This window comes from Chiloscyllium plagiosum, unplaced genomic scaffold (assembly GCF_037043375.1).
Source record: "Chiloscyllium plagiosum isolate Xiang-an unplaced genomic scaffold, Cpla_swu_hap1 HiC_scaffold_9, whole genome shotgun sequence".
Lineage (NCBI taxonomy): Eukaryota > Metazoa > Chordata > Chondrichthyes > Orectolobiformes > Hemiscylliidae > Chiloscyllium > Chiloscyllium plagiosum.
Genome location: NW_028270147.1, coordinates 22913901 through 22932600, shown reverse-complemented (window position 1 = coordinate 22932600; position 18700 = coordinate 22913901). Strand labels below are relative to the sequence as shown.

General features: G+C 40.4%; 1 protein-coding gene across 5 annotated transcripts in view; it reads left to right on the top strand.

Annotated features, from left to right (window-relative positions):
• The window catches only part of LOC122554192 (ATP binding cassette subfamily A member 4b), a 151409-nt gene that overhangs the window by 30399 nt on the left and 102310 nt on the right, over window positions 1-18700 (top strand). For all 5 annotated transcript variants that reach the window (XR_015758111.1, XM_087990479.1, XM_087990478.1 and 2 more), the window contains 6 exons: window positions 853-980; window positions 12757-12954; window positions 14715-14804; window positions 16615-16855; window positions 17525-17664; window positions 18551-18667. Coding sequence is in view for 4 of the 5 variants with exons in the window: in XM_087990479.1 (XP_087846605.1) it covers window positions 853-980; window positions 12757-12954; window positions 14715-14804; window positions 16615-16855; window positions 17525-17664; window positions 18551-18667 (914 nt within the window). In the remaining variant the exon portion in view is untranslated. The remainder of the gene's footprint in view (window positions 1-852; window positions 981-12756; window positions 12955-14714; window positions 14805-16614; window positions 16856-17524; window positions 17665-18550; window positions 18668-18700) is intronic.

Below are 18700 nucleotides of genomic sequence, written 5' to 3'. Positions count from 1 at the left end.
TCTATCAGTCTAGTTATGTCCTGGCACAGTCAATTTGTATCAGCCTCAGTGCTTACCACTCCTCCAACGTTAATCAAATCGCTCTTCCAAAGATCTGGCACAGTTGCAATGGGTTAAAAGGCCCCCTACTGTATTGTCAAATGTAATCAGTTACGTTAAGTACATACAAGTACATACAAGCAAAAGTTCTTGATTGGATGATTACTTATATGTATCTAAAAAGGCACGTAATAACACATGGGTTGATTGAAAGTTGATTTGACCATATCTAAAATGACATTTAACAACATGACAGTTGAGTGGAGTCAGGAGATAGATTAGATTAAATTACATTACATTACAGTGTGGAAACAGGCCCTTCAGCCCAACAAGTCCACACCGACCCGCCGAAGCGCAACCCACCCATACCCCTACATTTACCCATTACCTAACACTACGGGCAATTTAGCATGGCCAGTTCACCTGACCTGCACATCTTTGGACTGTGGGAGGAAACCGGAGCACCCGGAGGAAACCCACGCAGACACGGGAAGAATGTGCAAACTTCACACAGAGTCGCTTGAGGCGGAAATTGAACCCGGGCCTCTGGCGCTGTGAGGCAGCAGTGCTAACCACTGTGCCACCGTGCCACCCACTAATACAGACCTGTAATGTTTTATTCTGTGAATACATTTATCACAAGTGTAGACTAACTAATTTTTCCACAAATTAGCTATCAGATATAACATCTGAGATCTGCAATCTGACATTCTGACTAAAGTAGCAAGATAAAACAAACAAAAAAATTGATAGGTCAAAAAAAACAATCTTTTTCTATTTTCTGTTTGCATGACACTCCTATTCTATTTGAAGGAAGAGGTATTCGAATCAGGGATATTCTGAAGGATGATGAAGTCCTGACCTCCTTTTTACTCAAGGAAATTGAACTCTCGGACTCTGTCGTTTATCAATTGATCAATGCCCAAGTGCGGCCTGAACAGGTGAGATTTGCTATGGTTCTGTTTCTCATGTGATAACATAAGCTATTCAGTAATGGGTAAGGGCCATTCTGACAATCAAATTCACTTTTGCCACTTTCTAAAGATGGCAACCTCAGACAAAGACTCATTCAACAAAGACCCAGCCAAAAATTCTATAATGCCATTTCTAATGAAATGTCATTGACCTTGAATGTTAGCCATTATAACTCATTCAAAACTCAACCGTTCAGACAAAATTGAAATCAAACATATTAAATCTGTTACTCTCAACAGCAATGCTATCTGACCTATTGAGTTTTCTTTTCTAGCATTATTTATTTTGTTTTTAAATTCCATAAAACCCTTGCAAATCAAATTATTAATATTTCTTCATTTAGAATTCCTTTCTCAACAAAATGTGACCCAGTTCCCTTTTAAAAGTATTAGATGCACCAGAGTACTCATTGTGAAGAAGCACAATATTAATTAATGTCACTGTTCTATTCTGGCTCATAGCATCATCCAGTGTCCCAGCTCCAGAGCATTTATGGATGTTGGTTATTTAATTAGAAATTTATTTGTGAGGGAGAAAGTTTATTGCCACGGAGATTCATCAGTCAGGCCATGCTCCAAGAACTCTCTCATTCAACTGGACTGAGTTGGTACAATCTACTCCTGGTACAGAGGAATCAGCATAATCACCCTTGGGTCAGGTGCCACCAGAAACCTGGCACAGAGAGAACATAGGAGTGACCTGCTATCAAGTCACCGAGCTTTACTTGCAAATGCTATATGCACCTGGAGGAGTGAAAACTGAAGACAAGGGACTTAGGCAACAACAGTGTCCCATTAACCTCTGTCCACTAAAAGGATGAGGGAAACAGACACATGGGAATACCATCATCTGCAGGTCTCCTGCCAAACACACACCATCCTGACTTGGAACTACATCTCTGTTCTTTCTTTGTTGCCTAGTCAAAATCCTGGAATTCCCTCCATAACAGTACTGTGGACACCCCAGCACCACGCAGACAGCAGCAGTTCAGTGTTCACCACCACCTTCTCAAGGTCAACTGGGGGTGTCCAATAGATTTTGGCCTCACTAGGGATGCCCACATCTCATAAACAAATTGAAAGAAAGAACTTGTATTGAGATAAAAGCAAAATACTGTGTATGCTGGAAATCTGAAATAAAAACAAAGTACTGGAGAAACTCAGCAGGTCTCGCAGTATCTTGGAAGACAGAAACAGAGTTAATGCTACCAATATGATTATGACAGAATTCTGAAGAGGACATTAACTCTGTTGCTGTCTCCACAGTTGCTGCCAGACATTACATGTTTCTTCAGCATCTTTTGTTTTTACTTAGCTTTATATGATGTATTTTATATAACAAATTGTTCTGAGGTGTGGCACAGGCACCTGATCAAACAAATCAACATTTCTGTGGCTGATATTGCTATTTCATCCCACTGTACAATTAAAAATCATAATCAAACATGTGCTAATTTTTAAAAGAGTGTTTAAAAAGAACAGATGAGAATCTGTTAGAAGGGATTTATTCACAAGTCCAGTGCAGACCCTTAACCAGAAGTTTTAGACACAGTGCAGCCCTTCACTCACTGAATGTCTGAGTGTTGAAGTAATTACAATCTGCATCAGAATGTTCCCTTTGGTAATGGTGTGTGGCCTCAAATTCTTTACCAGATGGAATGCACCAGTGTGGGAAGCAGCACTGACTGACAGTGCTGGGATAATAACAAAATTGAAACACAACTCTAAAGAATCTTTTCATATGCAAATAATAAAATAATGAGAAAACATCCACGTATGCTGTGATTCAAAATTACCCAGACATCAACTACCTTAACCTTTTTTAAAAAGCTTTCAGCCGGAGAATTCCTAAGGAGCTGTCAACACTTTAGTGACAGGGTTCTTTGACCACAGTATATTTCTGGGTGTTTGTGGTTATGACACATGGATAAGTCTTGAATAGCAATCTAGCAAACAAACAGTATAATATCTTTGCATCTCAAGCATAACTGCATAAATGTCAAATGATTTACAGAGGCTCACAAAGATTTGACTTGTGGTTTTACTGTTGAACACCACTTTTAGATTTGTGTTAAGCATTATTTATCAATTGATTAAATTAAAAGGTGCGTATCAAAAATTGAAGTTACCTAGAAGAATCTCTATTCAATTTAGCCCTTTCAAATAGACTGAGACATTCATGTGTTCTGTGCAACTGAAGCCAAAGGTCACAATGTATCTACATCTTGTTCTGCTGTTGAAACAATCTTGTTGCCTTCATAGTAGGCCCATAGTTGCAGTTCCTAAAGAACAACACTGATTTGAGCTGTTATTAGTATAAGTGAGATAAGCTGCAACTAGAGATCTCACTTCGCTGCAAGATCAGTACATTAAGCAAGCAAATCTTTAACCTGCTGTTGAAGAGTGTAAGCACTTCAACCTGTTGAGGAGTTTTGACACCTTCATGCACCCTCTCTGGATGCCCTTCTTATGAACGAGGCATTTTCGCATTGTCAGTCATGCTACTGGAGAATTACTGCTGACTCGGCATTATCTTTGTCCCTGAAATTGATTATTCTTCTTTGGAAGACAATAGGTTGAAATGTTGCTCATGTCATCTCATCATCTGCACCAAAGCCAAATCTACAGTTTGAAACAAAAGCAGAAATTGCTGGAAAAACTCAGCAGGTCTGGCAGCATTTGTGGAGAGATAGTAGAGCTAACATTTTGGGTCCAGTGACCTTTCTTCAGAACTGGCAACCACAGTTGTCTGTTGTTTTTGCAGTACCGTTCATTCATCATTCTAGTTTGCTGTCTGAGCAACTTCAGTTACAGATTTGTCAATGACTTCAAGTGGGTTGTACTGCACATTCCTTTTCTCCTCATCTACATCTTCTCACAAACTTTCATTTCTTCAATGATGATAAGTCTGTTTTGTAGTTTCCAATATTGTGCAATCACAGATTTAACAATAAGTTAAATTTCCATTGAGCTCTCTGACCATCACATTATTGATTGAGCCTCGTCTGCGACTAAGTGGCACCGGTGTATTCTTTTTAAGACATCTTCCCAAATAGAAACTAGAATAATAATCTTCAGCCATGTATTCTTAAGGTTTCCAAGTTTGTGAAATTCTGTTGGTCCTCAAAGTATGTGATCATGGCCAACTCACTGGACTCCTGGTTTGGCCATTAGTCACCAAAATTACAGTGAATGATAACACATTCTTGGTCCACCATCTTGTGGTCTCAGCCAATTTATTTAGCACCTGCCATTTTTCTGTGCATTTCACCAGTCTAGGCTGACCTTAAGATCAGCCATGTTCTCCTTATTATTTGCAACACTTCTACATTAACTTGCTACATTTCCTACCTTCTTCAAATTAATTAATATTCCCAGAATCAGGGTCTAATGTGCTACCATTTATTACTTCCCCCTACACCACTAATTTAAATCAATTGTGGATGTTGAGATCTTGCTATATGGTTTAGATTAGATTAGATTACCTACAGTGTTTCAGCCTGGCCTTTCAGCCCCTCTTTGCCAGGAACAGTAGCAGGTTCCCAGATCATTCAAAATGCATTAAACAGAGTCAGCTATTAATATTTCTGATTATATACTAAATCATCAAATATAAGACCAGCTTTGATGGCAAGTATATAATTGTGCAAAATTGTGCTGGTCAGAAGATTGGGCAGAATATAAAGAACAGCAAAGAATAATAAATTGGGGGTGGCACAATGGCTCGGTGGTTAGCACTGCTGCCTCACAGCACCAGGGTCCCAGGTTCGATTCCACCCTTGGGTGACTGTGTGGAGTTTGTACATTGTCCCGTGTCTGCATGGGTTTCCTCCAGGTGCTCCAGTTTCCTCCCACAGTTAGGTGAATTGGCCATGCTAGATTATCCATAGTGTTAGGTGCATTAGTCAGAGGGAAATGGATGTGGGTGGGTTACTCTTCAGAGGGTCAGAGTGGACTTGTTGGGCCAAAGGGCCTGTTTCCACACTGTAGGGAATCTAATCTAATAACTAAAAGATTATTAAAAGTATAAGAACTGGAATAAAAGAAACAGCTAGCTTAAAAACATAAAAACAGGTAGTTAGATGTTCTACATTTGAAAAAAGGGTCAACAAAACGTGTGTTGGTCCTCCAGAAAATGACTGGCGAATGTATAATGGAAAATGAGAAAATCGCAGATGAATTGAACAAGTATTAACACTATTAATTCAGAAACTCAACCGATGTTATTGGGATCCGGGTTCAAATCCCACTATGGCAGATGGTAGAATTTGAATTCAATTTATAAAAACTTGAAATTACATATCTACTGATGACCATGAAATTATTATTCATTGTCAGAAAAACCTGGCGGATTGACTAATGTCCATTGGGGAAGGAAACCTCTATCCTCATCTGGTTTGGCCTACATGTGATTCTGGACCCATAAAAATGTGGTTGACTCTCAACTCACCTCTGAAATTGCCAAGCAAAACATTCAGTTGTACTAATCGCTACAAAGTCTCAAAGAAATGAAACTGGCTGGATTACCTGTAACTGAAAAAGCCATGCCAACCTTGCAATGCCCTCCTTACTAACATCAGGCAGGAGACCTTTCTCACAGATTAGTCAAGCAACAGTCTGACATACTCATGGAGTCATACTTTATAGACAATGTATCGGACACCACCATTACCATCTGTGGATCTGTTCTGTCTCAACGGCAGGACAGACCCAGCAAAAGTAGCAGCACAGTGGTAAACAGTTGGGAGGGAGTTGCTCTGGAAGCCTTCAGAATTGACTCTGGACCCCGTGAAGTCTGATAGCTTAAACATAGGCAAGGAAACCAATAAGACACAATCTAATTATTGCCCCTTGACATTCAATGGTGTTACAATCACTGAATCAACCACTATCAACATCCTGAGTGACCAGAAACTCAGCTGGATTCACCACATAAACGCAGTGGCTACAAGATCAAGTCAGAAGCTAGGAGTACTGCAGTGAGTAACTCACCTCCAACTCTCCAAAGCTTGTCCATCATCTATAAGGCTCAAGTCAGTGGTGTGATGGAATACTCCCCATTTGCCTGGATGGGTGCAGCTCCAACAATACTCAAGAAGCTTGACACCATCCAAGACAAAGCAATATATTTGATTGGCTCTACATTCACAAGCATCCACTCCCTCCATCACTGACGCTCAGTAGCAGCAGTGTGTACTACCCACAAGATGCACCAAAGGTATTCCCCCAAGATCCTCAGATAGCACCTTCCAAACTCACAACCACTGCCATCTAGAAGGACAAGGGCAGCAGATAGATGGGAAGAGCACAATCTTCAAGTTCCCCTCCAAACAACTCACCATCCTGACTTGAAATATATCACCATTCCTTTACTGTCACTGGATCAAAATCCCAGAATTCCTTCCCTATTGGCATTAGACCATAAGACAGAGGAGGAGAAATGAGGCCATTCAGAGTCCATCAAACCTGCTCCACTATTCAATCATGGTGATAAGTTTCTCATCCCCATTCTCCAACCTCCTCCCTGTAACCCTTGATCCCTTTTACAATCAAGAGCCTATCTATCTCAGTCTTAATCACACTCAATGACCTGGCCACCACAGCCTTCTGTGGCAGTGAATTCCATAGATTCTCCACTCTCTGGCTAAAGAAGTTTTTCCTTATCTCCGTTCTAAAAGGTCTTCCCTTTACTCTAAGGCTATGCCTGTGGATCCGAGTCGCTCTGCCAATGGAAATATCTTCTCAACAACCACTCTGTCCAAACCATTACAATACTGTGTAAGTTTCAATTAGATTCCGCCCCCCCCCCCCATCCTTCTAAACTCCATCAAGTATGGACCCAGAGTCCTCAAACGTTCTTCATATGTCAAGCTTTTTATTCCTGGGAGCATCCTTGTTAACTTCCTCTCCAGAGCCAGTACATCCTTCCTGAGATATGGCACCCAAAGCTGCACACAAAACTCAAAGTGTGGCCTGACCAGAGCCCTATAGAGCCTCAGAAGTACATCCCTGCTTTAATACTCAAGTCCTCTCAAAATAAATGCCATCTTTGCATTTACCTTCCTAACTACCGACTCAACCTGCAAGTTTACCTTGAGAGAATCTTGGACGAGAACTCTGAAGCCGCTTTGTACTTCAGTCTCCTGAATTACTCCCCAATTATAAAATGGTCCATGCCTCTTCTTCCTACCAAAGTGCATGACCTCTCACTTTCTCACATTGTTCTCCATCTGCCATTTCTTTGCCCACTCTCCTAACCTGTCCAAATCCTTCTGCAGCCTCCCTGCCTCCTCAATACTACCTGTCCCTCCACCTATCTTTGTATTGTCTACAAACCTAGCCAGAATGTTCTTAGTTCCTTCATCTAGATCATTAATGTGTAAAGTGAAAATTTGTGGTTCCAACATTGAACCTTGTGGAACATCACTTGTCACCAGCTGTCATCCTGAGAAGGACCCTTTTATCCCCACTCTCTGCTTCCTGCCAGACAGCCAAGCTTCTATCCATGCTAGCACCTTGCCTCTGACACCATGGGTCCTTATCTTATTCAGTAGCTTTCTGTGTGGCACCTTGTCAAAGGCCTTCTCGAAGTCTAAATTGATAACATCCATTGGCTCTCCTTGGTCTAACCTGCTCATTACTCATTCAAAAAATTCTAGCAGATTTGTCAGGCATGACCTCCCCTTGATGAAACCATGCTGACTCTGCCCTATTTTACCAGACACTTGCAAGTATTCAGAAATCTCATCCTTCACAATGGATTCCAGGATCTTACCCAGGATGGAGGTTAGGCTAAATTTTCTGCCTTTTGCCTTACTCCCTTTTTAAACAGGGGTGACATGTTCACGATCTTCCAGCCCTCTGGGACCTTCCCTGTTTCTCGTTACTCCTGAAAGATCACCACTAATGCCTTCACTATCTCTTCAGCTATCTCCCTTAGAATACTGGGGTGTAGTCCCTCTGGTCCAGATGATTTATCCACCTTCAGGCCATTCAGTTTTTCTAGCAACTTGTCCTTGATGATGGCCACCATACTTAGTTCGGCCCCTTCACTCTTTTGATTTTTTGGGGTCAACCCATAGCAGGTGAACTGCAATGGTTCAAGATGGCATCTCATTACCACCTTTTCAAGGGCACATGATTTTGTAAAAAATAAATCACTTCTAACCAATTTATTGGAGTTTTTTGAAAAGTGGATGCAACGTAGACTTTTAGAAACCATTTGATAAGGTGCCACACCGATGGTCACCGCAGAAAACAAAGGTGCAAGGGGTAACATATTGGTATTGAATATGAGGAAGCAGAGTCATTTTCTGGTTGGCAGGACATGGTGTGCCACAGGGATCAGTGCTGGGTCCTCAACGCTTTACAATTTAAGTAAATGATTCAGATGGAGGCACCTGAAGTAATGGTTGATAAATTTGCTCACATCAGAAAATTAGTAAGGAAAGTAAGTGATGAAGAGGATACAAAGAGACTACAAAATGATATCGGTAAGCTAGATGAGTCGGCATAGATCTGGCAAATGGAGTACAATGTAGTACAATATGAAATTGTTAATTTTGGCAAGAAGGATAAAAAATCCAAATGGTGAGAGGATGCAAAAGGGACTGGGTATCCAAGTGCGTGAATCACAACAGGTTAGTTTGCAGGTACAGCAAATAATTAAGAAAGCAAATAGAATACCATTTTTGTGAGGGGAATTGAATACAAAAGTAGGAAGATTATGCATCACTTATACAGGGCATTAGTGAGATACCACTTGGTGTACTGTATACTGTATTGGTCTCCGAGTTTAAAGAAAGATGTAAAAATGTTGGAGGCAGTTCAAAGAAGGTTTATTGGATGAATACTTGGGGGTCTTAGTTCAGAATCCTCTTAAGGTTAACATGAAGGCTCAGTTGGCAATTAGGAAGGCAAATGCAATATCAAACATTCATTTTGAGAGGGCTAGAATACAAGAGGATGGTGTACTGTACAAGGCTCTGATCAGACCACATTTTCAATATTGTGAGCAGTTTTTGGCCCTATCCCTTAGGAGACATGTGCTGACCTTGGAGAGGAACCAGGGAAGGTTCACAAGAATGATACTAGGAATGAAGGGCATGTCATATGAAGACTCTGGGTCTGTACCCGATGGAGTTTGAAAGGATGAGGGGGGATGTCATTGAAATTTACAGAATATGGAGAGGCCTGAGTAGAATGGATGTGGAGAAGATGCTTCCATTATAAAAGAGACTAGGATTCAAGGGCACAGCCTCAGAGCGAAGGATGAGGAGAAATGTCTTCAGTCCGAGGGTGGTGAATCTGTGGAACTCACTGCTGCAGAATGCTGTGGAGGCCAAGTCATTCAGTGTATTTGACTTAAATACCTATCAGAAATCGGTTCTTGACTGGTAAGGAAATTAAAAGTTACAGGGAGAAGGCAGGAGCATGGTCGATAAGTGGAGCAAACTCAAGGGGCAGAATAGTTTAATTCTAGCCATTTATTTTATAGTCCAAAAGGTAGTGGAGATAAAACCTCTGAGTAGTTTTAAGGCAGAGATAGATAGATTCTTGACAAGCAATGGGGTGAAAGGTTACAGAGGCAGGCAGAAATGCGGCATGATGGCTCAGTGGTTAGCACTATAGCCTCATAGCACCAGGGACCTGGGTTCGATTCCAGCCTCTGTGTGGAGTTTGCACATTCTCCCTGTATCTACATGGGTTTTCTCTGGGTGCTCTGGTTTCCTCCCGCAGGCCAGATGCCCATAATGTTAGGTATATTAGTTGGGTAAATATAGGGTAGGGAATGTGGGTGGGTTACTCTTCAGCAGGTTGGAGTGGGCTTGTTGGGCTGAAGGGCCTGTTTCCATTCAGTAGGGGATCTAATCTAAAATCAGATCCCCCATTATCTTAATGAATGGCAGGGCAGGCTCAAAGAGCCAAACCGCCTACACCTGCTCCTAGTTTGTATATATGTTCAGATTTTTTGCCCATCTCTAAGTTTATTTGAACCGCGGCACCTGTGGAGCATAGCAGAGAGCAGTTTAGTGAATCAAGAAATCTAATGCTTGGCATCATTGATATAAAACAATAATTGGTCATATTGCAGTGTTTGGGAAGCCAATATTGAAATGAGCCTGGGGAGTTTAGTATAATATTACAGTGCTGTTGGCTGGGTACCTAGGAAAAACAGGGTGGTAACCACATAACCCACATCTCCCTTTAGGTGGGTGTATGCTCCATAGCAGCTGTTAAACTGATGAAAACCCTCCCACAGGAGCTGTGGTTCTGATCATCTGCTTTCAGCTGGAAGGGAGGGGTAAAGGAGGGAATGCTTTCCAATAAAGCCAAGAAGGATTCAAAACAAAATAAGTTGGCTCAATTTCAATACCTAAATCATAGCTCCTAACATCTTGTCCTTTAAACATCTTGAAATATTTGACCAGTCTGTTAAAAACATGCGCGTAATTAATCTTTTGACACATCAGCAATCCAATGACCCAGACAATGAACTATAATCAGGCTGAAAATATTTGTTGAGGTTAAATGCACAGTGGGATGATTATACTTCACTAAATTAATAAGATCACCACATTCTGTGCCTTCAGAGAGGTTGAAGCATGATATATTGATAATTTGCAAAGTTAACCTTGATTCTCTGACGAATCCAACTGCATCAACTGCTTCTGATGTCAGTTGCTTGGTTACCAAGAATTTGTCAACTTCAGGAATTGTGAGCTTTCATGAGTTGCTTTTGTCCAACGCAAGCAATTCTGGGAGAGACATGCAATTTAATTGATGAAGATAGATGGAAAATGTTATAGATGAGATAGTGGCAAAGTGGCACAGTAAAACACTTGAACATTTCGATTTGGCATTTGCAGTTTGACTTATCAATCTCAATTTGAATGTTCCCACAATGTTTTGACAGATGTATCAGAAGGGGAATTGATGAGCAATATCTTTAGATAGATTAAAATAAAATTAATGGAATTTTGTAATGCGTTCTTTTTCATCTTTTGATGCTATTTCTCTTCCCCACTCAACTCTGCCTGTGTCATGACAAATCTGCTGCACAGAATATCTTATCTGGGAGAATGTTGCATCCTTCCACAAGACTGGAATCATCACATCCCCATGCTGCCGATCAGACATTTTGGGCTCTCCTATTCAGAGACTTGTTTGAATTTGTTTAAATAAGATGGTTGCATCAAAGTAGGAGCCAACAATAGCTTGCATTGCTGCAACAGTTAAACTAAAGTAGTGCAGAAACTTAATTCAAGGCATGACAGGAGCAATATTAGACAAAATTTGATACCGAGCCACAAAGTAAAATAGTAAGACAAGTCACCAAAAGCTTCGTCTAAGACAGCAACTTAAAAGAAGAAAGTTGAGAGATATGGGCCAAGTGAAGAAAAATGGGATAGATTAGGTTAGGATATCTGGACGAGTTGGCAAAGAGTCTGCTTCCATGCTGTGCATCTCTATAACTCTATCACTCTATTGAGAGGTTTAGAACGGAAATCACAGAGCACAGAATCCTCAGCTAGAAGACACAGCGATCAGTAATGAATCAGTAAAACAAACAAGGGTAGGGCTTATATAATTAATGGTAGCACTTGGGTGGTGTTGTAGGACAGAGAGACCTAAAGGTGCAAGTACGTAATTCTTTGACGTTTGTGTCACGTATGGGGAGGGTGATTAAAAAGGCATTTGGCACACTTGCCTTCATTGTTCAGTCCTTTGAGTATAGTTGTTGGGAAGTCATGTTGAGACTGTACAGGACATTGGTGTGGTATCTTCTGGAATATTGTGTTCAGTTCTGGTTGTCCAGTTATAAGAATGATATTATCAAGCCGGACAGGGTTCAGAAGAGATTTACCAGAATGTTGTCGAATATGGAAGGTTTGAGTTGTAAAGATATGCTAGATAGGCTGGAACTTTTCTCACTGGAGTGTAGGAGGTTGAGAGGTGACCTTATAGAAGTTTATAAAATAATGAGGCGTATAGATAGAGTTAATGTTAGGTGTCTTTTCCTTAGGATGGAGGATTTCAAGATTAGGGGGCACATTTTAAGGTTAGAGGAGAGAGATTTTAAAAAGACATGAGGAGCTTTTTTTTACAAAGTGTGGTTCACAGCTGGAATGAACTTCCTGAGGAAATGGTGGATGTGGGTACAATTAAAATGTTTAAAAGACATTTGGATAAGTACTTGCTCAGGAAAGGTTCAGAGAGATATGGGCCAGAAGCAGGCAGGTGGGACTAGTTTAGTTTGGGATTATGGTTGACAAGGATTGGTTCAACTGAAGGGTCTGTTTCCATGCTATATGACTGTATGACTCTATGTACAAAATGCCAGAATTGCAATGCAAAGATGTTTAGGGGGATGAATAGAGCAGACATGGTTACAGCAGGATACAAATTTTAAAATTAAGTTGTTGCCAGACCTATTTGGGTCAGCAGCACAGCTTAATGGGTTCACAGGTATTCAGTTAGAAGCGGCAAAATTTGGATGAGCTCAAATTTACTTAAAGTTAAGAAGCCAGCCAAGTGATCATAGTTTCCATTTGTACACAGGAACGAGTGAAACTGAAATAGTAAAACCTGAGCACATTATAAATTATTTGGACCTAAGAGAATATTACCATTTGTGTATGTAAAAATATGTGTTGTGGTTTGGTTTTGAAAATGAATCTTACAAGCCAATTGGGAATTGTCAGCTAGATGTAATGGTGCTTGCAAATGTTCTTACTTCCAGTTTGCTTATGGAGTTCCAGACATAGCCCTCAAAGACATAGCATGCAGCCAAGTTCTGCTGGATCGTTTCCTAATCTTCATGAATCACCGAGGACTGCGCACTGTCCTGAATGGAATTTGTGTGCTTTCCCACCAACGGCTCCAGAGAATGGAAGATGCACTTTATGCAAACGTGGACTTCTTTAAACTCTTCCAAATGGTAGGTTTATTATTTTGGCCTTCTACTATTGTGGAAAAGTATATAACCAGTTATGAGTTATCTTCATTACATATACTTTTGACCTGTATAAAGTATCTGTAGTGACATCCATAAGTACGTCACATTGTGAAGAGTTGTCTGACTGAATATCTGCTTTCAAGGTGAAATTAGTCATTCATCTTGCACTGCTTAATATTTCCTTTTCTACATTCTCTGAGCACCCTATGGTGGATATAATCCAGTTATTAATAGGCAGAAAATTGCAGTATAACAGGGTCTAATAATATCCCTATGTGCAAAGGCTGAAGAGGTTGGGACTGTACTCACTGGAGTTTAGAAGAATGAGAGGTGATCTCATTGAAACATACGGGATTCTTAATGGGCTTGACTGGGCAAATGCTGAGAGAATGTTTCCTCTGATGGGAGAGTCTAGGACCAGAGGGCGTAGTCTCAGAATAAAGAGCCAATTTAAGGCTCAAATGAGGAGGAGTTTCTTTTCTCAGAGCATTGTGATTCTCTGGAACTCCTTGGCACAGAGAGCTGTGTGGGAAACGTCCTTGTGTATATTGTGTTGAGATAGATAGATTCTTGAGCTGTAGAGGAATCAAGAGTTATGGGAAAAGGGCAGGAAAGTGGACATGAGGAAAGTCAGATCGACCATGATCCTACTGAATGTTGGAGCATGCTAGAGCGGTTGAATAGCCTATTCCTATTCTTATTTCTTAAGTTAAAAATCACACAACACCAGGTTATAGTCCAACAGGTTTATTTGGAAGCACTAGCTTTCAGAGCGCTGCTCCTTCATCAGGTGGCTGTGGAGAATAAGATTTTAAGACACTGAATTTCTTAAGGTTTTGTGGTCTCCTTCCCAATGTCCAGTGTAGTTTCAAAGCAGGATAAGTCAATAACATATTTCACATAATCAGACAAAAAAGGATATTAGGGAAGGTTGGTCTTAAAGGGGGAGAGGTAAGGGAGTTTAACACATTACACCCAGATTATGTAACCCAAATATTATTGGCCTGACCCCTACAAAGCACATGTCAGGAGTGTGATGGAATACTCCCCATTTGCCTTATGGGTGCAACTCCAACAACACTCAAGACGCTTGACAAAGTGACCTACTTAATTGGCTAAACATTCACTTCCTCCATCACCAACGGTCAGCAGCAGCAATGTGCACCATGTACCAGATATACTGCAGAATTTCACCCAGGCTCCTTAGACAGTACCTTCCAAATGCATGTCCATTCCATCCAAAGGACAAAGGCAGCAGATATATGGAAACTCTATCACTTGCATTTTCCCTGGGAATCCAAGCAGCATCTAGGCTTGGAAACATATCGATTTTTCTTCAGTGGGTTAAAATCTGGCAACTCCTTCCTAAATCTGGGGGCTCCCTCATGAGTGAACCTACAGAAAATAGATTACAGCAGTTCAAGAAGGCAGTTCATCACTACCTGGTCAAGAGCAACAAAGGGCAGGCAATAAATACATGTCCCCCATAAGTGTCCATGTCCCCCATGAGTGAATTTCTAAAAAACCATTGGGTAAGGGGAGGATAAAATGCACAAGAAGCCAGATTCTGAAGGATGGAAAGATGTAAGGGAAGGAAATTGGATGAGGATTAGTTATGGGACTGTATGAGTTTACAGAAGTCGGGTGAGACTGAACCAGGTTGCTGCAACTTCAGCATTCTACTTAATTTAGAACTCCTGAAATGAAGATAAAAGTGTATAAACATGCTGTCTTCTTTTCAGCTTCCAAGAGTACTGAACCACTACTCGGAAGGAATAGATCTGCATTTTTGGGTGCGAATTATGAATGATGCATCACCCATATTAGAGGAGGTAAGGAAATCGACATACATTCTGCACACATGTTTAAGGACACTTGTACAAAGTTTCTCATGCATCCTAATACTGTCACTGAATCAGTACTAATAACCTTAAATCACTCTCATCAATGACTTTTGAGTTAAGTTATTCTGAGTTATATGGGACAGGTTCACACCCGCATGGAATTTAACTGAAAAAGATGTTAGTGCTCTGACTTTATATTACTCTAAAATTCTCACAGCAATATGTTACGTGATGTGTCCCATGCAAGTAGCCCATTGTTTGTAAAACTACTTTCGGCAATCAAAGCTAATCTAAGAGATTACATCAGGGTTGCCAATGCTGATTAGATGTGTTTGAGTTCCTTTCTTCATCTGCACCATAACCCCTCACACCACATTCCCATGTTGGCTCCTTAATCTGTTCACCCTGCTGAATCTTCCTACTCCAATTGGAAAACATCTAAACTCTTTATATGATGAAATGAATTTGAGCCTTCCCATCTCAAACTTTGTTTTAGAATCAGAGTGATAGAATCCCTACAGTGTGGAAGCAGGCTATTTGGCGCATCAAGTGCTCAGTGATTAGCACTGTTGCCTCACAGTGCCAGGAACCCGGGTTCGATTCCAGCCTCGGGTGCCTGTCTGTGTGGAATTTGCACATTATCCCCGTGTCTACGTGAGTTTCCTCCCGGTGCTCCAGTTTCCTCCCAAAAGATGTGCCGGTCACGTCAATTGGTCATGCTAAGTTGCCCATAGTGTTAGGTGCATTAGTCAGAGGGAAATGGGTCTGGGTGGGTTACTGTTCGGAGGGTCGGTGTGGACTTGTTAAACGAAGGGCCTCTTTCGATACTGTCGGGAATCTAATCTAAAATTCCACACTGACCCTCTGAAGAGCATCTCATTCAGACCCACAATCCTGTACCCTACATTTCCCATGGCTAACCCACCTAGTTTGCACATCCCAGGACACTATGGACAATTTTGCACGGCCAATCCACCTACCCTGCACATCCTTGCACTGTGGGAGGAAACCGGAGCACCCAGAGGAAACCCATGTAGGCACAGGGAGAACTCAACATGGACAGTCGCCCAAAGGTAGAATTGAACCCTGGATCCCTGGTGCTGTGAGGCAGCAGTGCAAGCCATACATGCCACCTTAATTCATAATTGAATGTGTTTGAAAAGGATAGGAACAAAACCTTAACACCTATGATTTGTCTGTCAGGCTACACGGAATCATGTCCTGGAAATTTAATAATTTAATTATCGTATATTCCAGGATTATTTTTGTTCAAAATTTCATCGTCAGACAAAATAATTTTCCTCTATCTGCTCTATTGAATATTTTACTGAATGCAATGTCAGCATGATTTGGAGATGCCGTGTTGGACTGGGGTGGACAAAGTTAAAAAAAAAATCACACAACACCAGGTTATAGTTCAACAGGTTTATTTGGAAGCACTAGCTTTTGGAGCGCTGTTCTTTCATCCGAAAGCTAGTGCTTCCAAATAAACCTGTTGGACTATAATCTGGTATTGTGTGATTTTTAACAATGTCAGTATTGCATCGTAAATGGTGTGTTTGAACTCTATAGAATGTTAACAACAGAAATGAAGAGCAATGTCATTCTATGCTATTCATCAAAGGTCTCCCTGAAATATTCTTTCTCTTTCTGACATTAGCTTCATGTTTTCAGGACTTTCCATTTTTATTTTTGTTTTCAGCATTCTTTTCATTGATGCATTTATATATTTATTCAAAGCAAGTGTGAAGGTGATCACCTCTCATGACTTTTTTTTGTTAAATTGTTCTCCACTCAGTTTATCACAAAGGACAGCTTTCAAGAATTGCTCCAAGTGATTTACCCATTCTTTACTGAAGATGGACCAGCCACATTCAGTCAGTTGATGGAACTGTTGTCAAATTTAATTTGCGGATATCCTGAAAATGGAGGCTCTCGTGTTTTCTCTTTCAACTGGTATGAAGATAACAATTACAAGGCTTTTCTTGGAATTAACAACACAAAGAAAGAGTCAAAATATGCTTATGATTACACAACCAGTAAGTATTAACTCATTAAACATGACATTTTCTCTAGTAATTTTACTAGAGAAAGAAGTTGAATGTTGGATTCTGAAGGACTAAAATGTGTACCCTTTGAATTTGAAGTTCATATTTTGTTGGGTTCGAGTATCCACTGTCAGGTTGGTTCAGGCGTTTAGACACGTTGGACTGCCTTGGGTTTGAAGGCTGTGTTCAGGAATGGCATCCCATCTAACTGACAGAACCAAATAAAATGGCTACCTGTGTGACCACCAATCTTCCGGAACTGAATGTAAAACCTTCAATCAAAAACTCTCATCCACAACATGATCTTGTGCTCTTCCTGGGACAGAAATGAAGTCAAGTAAAAGTTTTAAAATAGCCCAACAGACTGATGTGCAGGTTCCCTGCCTCTAGCCAGGACCACCTATGCATAACTAAGATGGTTCATTAAGAACTTATTGAGGCCAGTTGAAGAGGTCTGTGTAGCCATGATTCCTAAGCCTGAGTGGCCTTTGCCGAACTTTTAACCTAATAGATGTCACCACCTGTGGAGGGAAGAGTTTTGCTAGTGAGAAGTGAAGGTCAAGCATGCATACATATCGGATTTTATGTAATTATGATCTGGTTTACTAGAATTTAACATCAGATTGTGATGATACAAACAGTAATGTTTGCTCTTTATAGCTCCATTCTGTAATGCACTAAATCAAAACATGGAGTCCAACCCTGCAACCAAGATAGTGTGGAATGTGGTGAAACCATTACTGATGGGAAAGATTCTGTTTGCCCCAGATTCTCCTGCAACCCAACAGCTGATAAAAAATGTAAGAACATTTTTCTCATAAAAATAATTTTTTACTTTTTTTAAATGGCTAATTTTGGTAGTTTCAGTTTTTGCCACACTGTATCTAAATAATATTATATCTATGCATTTGTGAAATCCTCATCTCTTAATAGGAAAGTTTATCAATATAGAATGTCAATTATGTTTAAAATTAATTGTGAATTTTAACACCATGTAAAATTGAGGTCATCATAGCAAATTGTTTGTCATTGTCCTAATAATGTGGGGTGCAAACTTCGGATAAATAAGCATGTAAGATGGTAACAATTTAAGTTGTGTACTATTCCACTTCATAAAAATAATAAACTGCTACCAAAAGCAGAGATGCAGGTCATCTGCAACTACCATTGTTAGGCACTTGACCAGATATGAAAGTGTTAAAGTTGTATGCTTTTAAGAAATGGCTGAACTATATGGCTAGATGTGCTGCTGACAAATGCTTGTTAGATTAATATATTATTGTCTGTTTTCTATGCTCTATGTAAAAAGTAATTTTGTCTGTTGAATCGGGAAATATATTCCTTGTGCCATTCTGTTTTGTTAGAATTTTGAAAAGGTGTCCTTGCTCAGATGAAGGGAAGCTGGCAAATAGTGAATGCACACTCCAGAATCTCTGATTTCCAATCCGGCATACAATGAACTTTACATCTGGTCTTCATTGTACATGCCAATTTATGTTACTGACTTAATTTTTCACAGAAGCGCATTTACAGGTTTTACTATTGCTGACTCAAGGCAGTAGCAGTTCAGATGAATGATCAGCCTGGGCGTTTGCAGTAGCAGACGTTGTTCAGACACATGTTACATACCTTTGACTATTAAGTAGTTAAATACATTGATGAAAGTTGATGGAACTTTCTTCACAGGCTAATGTCACATTTGAAGAGCTACACAGACTTAAAAGGATTGGAAAGATTTGGGATGAGGTGAAGCCTCAGCTGTGGAATTTCTTCCAAAACAGTGTACAAATGAACATAATACGTGTAAGTATTGGTCACCAGGACAAAGCGTGACCT